Consider the following 6,688-nt stretch of genomic DNA (forward strand, 5'->3'; position numbering starts at 1 on the left):
ATGAATAACAGGAGCAAAATATTGGTCTGTTCTGTTTCCTTCTGAGTAACCACTGAATGCAATAACCATGGAGAAAGTGTGGATTGTTACAAACGCAAGGGCTATCATAGCTGCAAAAGAAAGGGGGGTGGGCGGAAGAAAGAGGAATTTCAGTTTCAAATCGACAGAATTGCAACAAAAGAAAACTTCCGCATGTCAAATTTTCTTCATTATAACATGATCCAAAATAAATCTCAAAACTTATATGATAAATTACAATAGTAATAGCAATTTTAGTAATACTGGATCAATTAATAAACATTAACAAATTGACTTTACAGAAAAGGACTTATTAAAGTGAAAATTAAAGTACCATATACTTCGTCCCATTCCTCTAGAAGTAAATTTGCAGTATCAATATACTTCTATTAGCAAAAGTATTTACTTGAAGAGTGTCAAATGCAACAACAAAGGGTAAAATAGCCTCTTGTGATCTTCAAGGTTTAGTGTAGGCTAAGCCTTTACTTATATTTGAACTCTTCACAATTGGGCATAGATTATTCAAATAGTTAAAAAAAATGAGCATATTAACATTTTATTACCAAACAGGGTTTGCTTATTTTATTCGCAATAGATCAATATTCCATTTTATACTATAACTTTAGTAAAGAGAAGGGGTAACTACACTCCCCTCCTATGAAGTTTGGTGTAATTACACGTAAACCCCCTGTAGTTTGAAAAATGTCATCTAGTACCACTAAAGTTTGCTTCCGTCTAACAAATACGTTCATCTTTTGGTTAAAAATCACCGAATGCTGATATGAACAGAAAGACCTGATAAAAATCCATATTTACCCCCATTGACTTATTACTAATTTATTACGTGTCAATAAATCTTTCTATAACCAAATTACCTTTATACATCTTGACACGTTAATGCTAGGTATATCTTCACCCTAATAAAGTTAATTTAGCCAAAAAAAAAATTTCTTTGAGCTGCAATAAGTCAACCGAGGGTAAATGTCCATTTTTATTTAGTTTTTTTTGTTCATATCAACAAATACAGTGAATTTTGACTAACGAAAGGATCATGTGGAACCAAACCTCAGGGTACTAGATATAATTTTCCAAACCACAAGAGATCTACGTGTAATTACACATAACCTCAGGGAGGAGTGTAATTATCCCTAACAAGAATTGTAAATTCAAATTATTGGTGTACATAACTTTCCAACATTTTCATTGTACAGTCTTTCGGATTATCTAATTAATCCGAGAAAAATTTTGCGTAATACAAGTATTTTATGATTATATGATAACATATCAACTTCACATTAACATTGATCTACCTTTGTCTTCTGTATATATATAGCTAAAACAAAAGTGTATTTCATGATATGAACAGGTACTAGCCTGGAGATATACAGAGACATACAGAGCCCAGTAATGTCGAATAAGTTCAATCTTATGCCTCCAATTGCTTCATCAATTTGAATGAATCAAACAGCATATCAAATAAAGTGATATATGCGTGTGCTTAAAGCACAATTAATTGAATTGAGACCTCTTCCTATTACATATGTATCTTATTTGCTTTTTCTACAACGCGCCCCCCCCCCCCCAAAAAAAAAAAAAGAACAAAAAAAGGTAAATAGAAAAAGAGAAGCCAAAACCATTCTAACATCCCAGCAACATTAGATGTAAGAGGCAATGTAATGTAATCTCCTCCCTTCCACAGTTAATTCTATGTCCTCCATGTATAAACTCAAAGGATGAGACTCCCCAGATGATTTTTAACTTCCATAAAACAAAAGAAAAAAAGAAAAGAGAAATAACTAATGAATTCATTTTACCCGATTCCCATAAGTTAGTTTCTATTTAAGATAAATTAATTAATTAATTAACTAAGGACTCATCATCGTACAGGGAAATATGTGTTCACAATTAAGGTCTGATGGGAAGTTCTGGACAGACCATTTAGTATAATGACAAGCGTAAAATTATCAACGCGTATATAAGACAAGCAGAAAGAGAATAGATGAATATATGCTGATTAACTCCCACTTTTTATAGTTGTGAAAAGTTGCAACTTGTTGAAAAATAGATTTGTTGATTTTAACCTGGGCAGATTAAATAATACTAGGAAAGTAATAACTTCACAACGATAATGTCTCTCAAGAACAAGTTGTTAATCCTAGATTTGTTAACAAACATGAGATACTACAAAAGTTCATGTTTTAATCGGACAGGCTATGGTAAGATGTTGGTTATATATAGATTTTTCTAATCAGCAGCATTAGGTCGTGTATCATTTAAATTACAAGACAATCAAAGCAGCCACCCACTTACCAGAGACAAGAAAAAATGGTATTCGTGAGCATTTTTCTACATAATATGTTGCTGACCCAAACGCAGGAGTCAAAAGGCTTATGCAGAAAAAGACAGCATGAGCCACCCCATGACCCATTCCACCAGCTGCAAACCAAAGTACAATAGCATAAAAAGATCAAGTCGAAAGATAGCAAAAGGGACAGGAAACTGATGAACGCAATAATCATATTTGTCTGATAATTATGGGCGGTACAGATTCAGTTCTTTAAAACACCTGCATCATGCACATAGAGATAGGATTTGAATTTTTCTAGATAATCAGAAAGGTCATCTTCCTCTACTTCAGAAGAACAAGATTCGTAATTATTTATCCAGCCGAAAGCCCCTTTCGATTCCCATGGGAAATATATAATGCCAAAAAATTCTAGAACATAGATCTTGGGTTCTTTTTGAAAGTAGAATGTCAAGAATCAACATTAATAGTAGTAAGCAAAATCCCCGTTACAGTTCTGCCCATCTTCCATCATTCTTTATAGTTCGGTGGGTATGAAAACAACCGCTTGCTATAGAAATTCAAACCAATGTCATCAACTAAATGGGCCAGATGAAAGAGTCATATTAATTGCTTTAGCAGAAAAGATAGTATGCTGGATAGCAAAGAGTGCTTCATTGTCTGTCAACGAACCAATTCAAGTAAGCCAGAACTCCCAGGCACTCTTATCACATTTCTAGACATTCTACTACTCGCAAAGCAGAATAAATAATGTTGCATGTCCAGTGACAGCTTTCTAAAAGTGACCACTCTTACTATAGGACACTTACAAGTGACAAGCAATTCTTGTTTGTCCAGAAGCAATGTCCTGACACATTATGACATAAAGTTAAATGTAATCAAGCCTCTCCGCTTCCCACATTACAGATTAACTCAGTAGCTGATTTTACTTCTCCATAAATCCTCATTATTCAGACTGAACAATATTTTCTTTTAGAGATTTCATTCTGAAAATAAAATCACTCATTTAAACGTTCTATGACTACTTGGAGGTTCGAAGCATCGAATTTATGTATGAAAGCCATATTAGGTGATGCTTCGAAAAATTACATCTCCGGAAAAGTTATGTTATCCCAATTCAGACATTTGGAAGGAACTTTTCCCTCGTGGTTAATATATTGACGAAAGTAGTAAGAACTCCAGTCAACTTGTTATTATCAGATATTCAACACCAGAAGTACATTTGCAAAAAGACAACTTTATGAAAGATCAAAGTGGTTCTTTACTTTCCGGAATCATGCAACACCCATTACTTCCTTTGGTGACACTCACTATCAGAAAACCTAGGATCCTAATCCGACCATCTCATTCTCTCCCAGATTTCGACGTAATTCCTTACCATGCAGCCGAAACAAGCTATTCTTGCATCATACAGCTAAGCTAAACAAGCCTTGCATCCTCTAGTCAATTTTAATGGTGATTTTTCATCTTAAGCAACTTTTGTTAAAGTAATACTCTTGCATCAAGATTATAAGTTGATCTTCTCTTGCATTATTTGCGTCCATCCTTTTCCTGTTCATTTTTAACCTACTCACTACTAAGTCTATATCCCTGAGATCAGCATGGATAATAAATGGCAAAGAGCTGATCATGTTTCCAATATCAGTGTGGATACTAGATGTCAACGAGTTGAGCTCATGTAATTAGTAGCAGAGACCCAAGAACATGAAGGGCAATGAGGACAACTAGATAAAGACCCAATAAGAAGTCCTTTATTTCATAATCAAGACTAGAATGTGACACATTATTCTTGGATGTAGAATATGCATTACTAATAAGTATGATGATATATTGTAAAATTTACAGCAGGTCCAACAACAAAAAGGACACCTTCATTTTGGAGGTACAACCCAGGCACATCTTTCGAAAATGGAAATTAGAACAACCATACAGAGTTTAATTCATGAAAGGACTCCTTCACATGAATATGAGTTATGATGCGTGTGGGGGGTGGGGTTGGGGGGAGAGGGCATGCTACAGCACCCAGGCACTAAATTTTGAATTTATACCAACTAAACTTACCAAGAGCAATTTGCATTTTGTCGGTAATTACAAGTCGAGGTTTGGAGACTCTACCGGCAAAAGCATCGAGTAATTCTTCCATCCTCCTAATAAGCGTTCATAAAACAATAGTAAAAAATTAAAGCATTTCACATCCCTATGATTGTATACTTAATAAAACTAAGTTAGGAAATAACACACAAGCTACAGAAAACAACAGCAAAGTCAAGCATGGGGGACGGAAGCTAAGCCATATTTTGTGCATATTCTGAGGGAGGAACTCATACAGCTGGGAAAAGCCTATCCAAGTTGTTTGTTTCACCGACATTATTGTTCAAAGAAACCATTACCACAGATCAGTTTTAATCATGCCACAACATCAGAATCGTATAGAAGTCAGATCCAATCAAAGTTAGAGGTCGCATTAGGCATGCGAAGAAATTTGACAAGTTCACTCAGCAATTCTGGATAAAGTATGCTGTCAGTTGTTAAAACTGAATTTTTTAGCCCTTTTCAGATATTTGAAAAATGAATTTTTCATCTCTGCTCCCGAAGCAGGAAACTGTGATATGGAAGAAAAATCACAGCTGCAAATATGTTGTAATTTTTTCTGGGGTGCACTCTAAATTTAACTTCTGTCTTTTTAAGGTTTATCTGTAGAAACCATATTCAAATGGCAAAGTGCAAAAACAAAAGGCTTAGTGGGTCTGCCAATTTGAGTGGATACATAAGAAGAAGAAAAATGTTTAGCATGCAACCAAAAAAGTCACAGGACTTACCTGGGTGTGGGGGGGGTTGAGGTGTCCTTCACACCCATCTATTTAACAGATCTTATTTGTTTAATTGATAAAACTCATCTAAGCACATTTTGTCTTAGTTATCCAACCTTTGATTATCCATCCATCCAAAATACAAAAAAAGGAATTTATTAGCTCCGAAATTTTTGGGTTTACTGATCATTTATCATGTTCTCTCGAACTTATTGATGTTCTTACTTCATAAAAAACTAAATTCACGAGCATAATATAATGCGATAATTGTCTATTCTTAACCATATAAAGATATCTCTCAGAGTCCTGAGGTTTCTTTTTCAACTCACAAAAGCAATTGTGCTACCATTTTGCTCAGCAACAATACAAACATTTCCCATTCTGTCTTCAAACGCCTCATATAAGACTTAGAATATGTAAATGTATTTCTGATTCCGCCAAATAAATACAACCCCAATGAGGTCGCATACTTATTAATCAATTAAAAATTCAACCAAATCTATAATATAAAGTTGTAGTTTTAGATGAAAAGAAACAATAATATGCCTCCATCACTTATCAATATCTTTCATCTCATTCTCCGCCAGTGAATTACTCAAAAGAAATAAAAAAACTTCGTCAAGAACCAAAAAATGCCATCAAAATAGAATCACAATCATAACTCATTAAACATATCTCCCCATAAGATTAAAACAACACCCAGAAAAAACAAATATTAACAGGAAGTGAAACAAACATACTTGTAGAGTCTCCACAATAAAAGCCGGAGGGCCTCTTGAGAGGCAACAGAAGTGAGAATGAGAAGCGCATAGGGCCACCACGCCGCCGTCTTGAAAGGGATAAACCCTCTCCAGACTGCCGATAATGCGATGAGACTCATCAACCATACCAACGTACTACATTCAACAACATATCAAGATGTAATTCTACGTAAGTAACAACAGAATTACATACACATGGAAGTTTAATGAATTTTTTCCAGAAATGGGTCAAAAAAAGCAACCTGGAAAGAAGGATGAGGACAAGAAAGGGTTTATGGGAAATAACAGCAATGAATAGTGAGAGAGATGAGCCGAGTGCTAACAGCACGTAGCCGATCCCCGCCGCCACAGTCATCTTCCGCCGTCTGAAATGAACTTCAATCTGAATCTGAATTCACAAGTTTATGGCTTCCTTCGAGCAACTCCTTCCAGTCGGGAATGAATCACCTTCCTTCCATAATTTGACATTTTGACATTCTGGTTTTTTTTAATCCTGTCCTCTCTTGGCTTAAGACAAAGAAAAGGGGAATTTGCTCCAATGCAATTATTCAATACATATTTTGAAAATAAAAATCTCTATGATTAAAAGCACATCAACTGATTAGCATGTGTTAAAAGTGGATGATAAATTTGATAATATAATTTTTTAAAAGGGAAATCAATTCAAGGAGAACTTGATACTTTAAAATTTTACTTCTTAAATGCTTCAGTTTGAATTGACATGACTTGAGCTCGAATTGAATTTTAAATTGAGCTTTTGTTATCTCGCTCGATTTATTGGCCCCATCTTTGTC

At 34.7% G+C, this 6,688-nt stretch overlaps 1 protein-coding gene across 1 annotated transcript in view; it reads right to left on the reverse strand.

Annotated features, from left to right (window-relative positions):
* LOC105162204 (gamma-secretase subunit APH1-like) overlaps positions 1-6,452 on the reverse strand; it is a gene marked incomplete in the record, with an annotated part of 7,495 nt that extends 1,043 nt beyond the window's left edge. The window contains 5 exon segments of the mRNA XM_011080175.2: positions 1-110; positions 2,329-2,454; positions 4,385-4,470; positions 5,874-6,029; positions 6,137-6,452. Coding sequence (XP_011078477.1) covers positions 1-110; positions 2,329-2,454; positions 4,385-4,470; positions 5,874-6,029; positions 6,137-6,249 — 591 coding nt within the window.

This window comes from Sesamum indicum, linkage group LG5 (assembly GCF_000512975.1).
Source record: "Sesamum indicum cultivar Zhongzhi No. 13 linkage group LG5, S_indicum_v1.0, whole genome shotgun sequence".
In the NCBI taxonomy this organism is placed as follows: Eukaryota; Viridiplantae; Streptophyta; class Magnoliopsida; order Lamiales; family Pedaliaceae; genus Sesamum; species Sesamum indicum.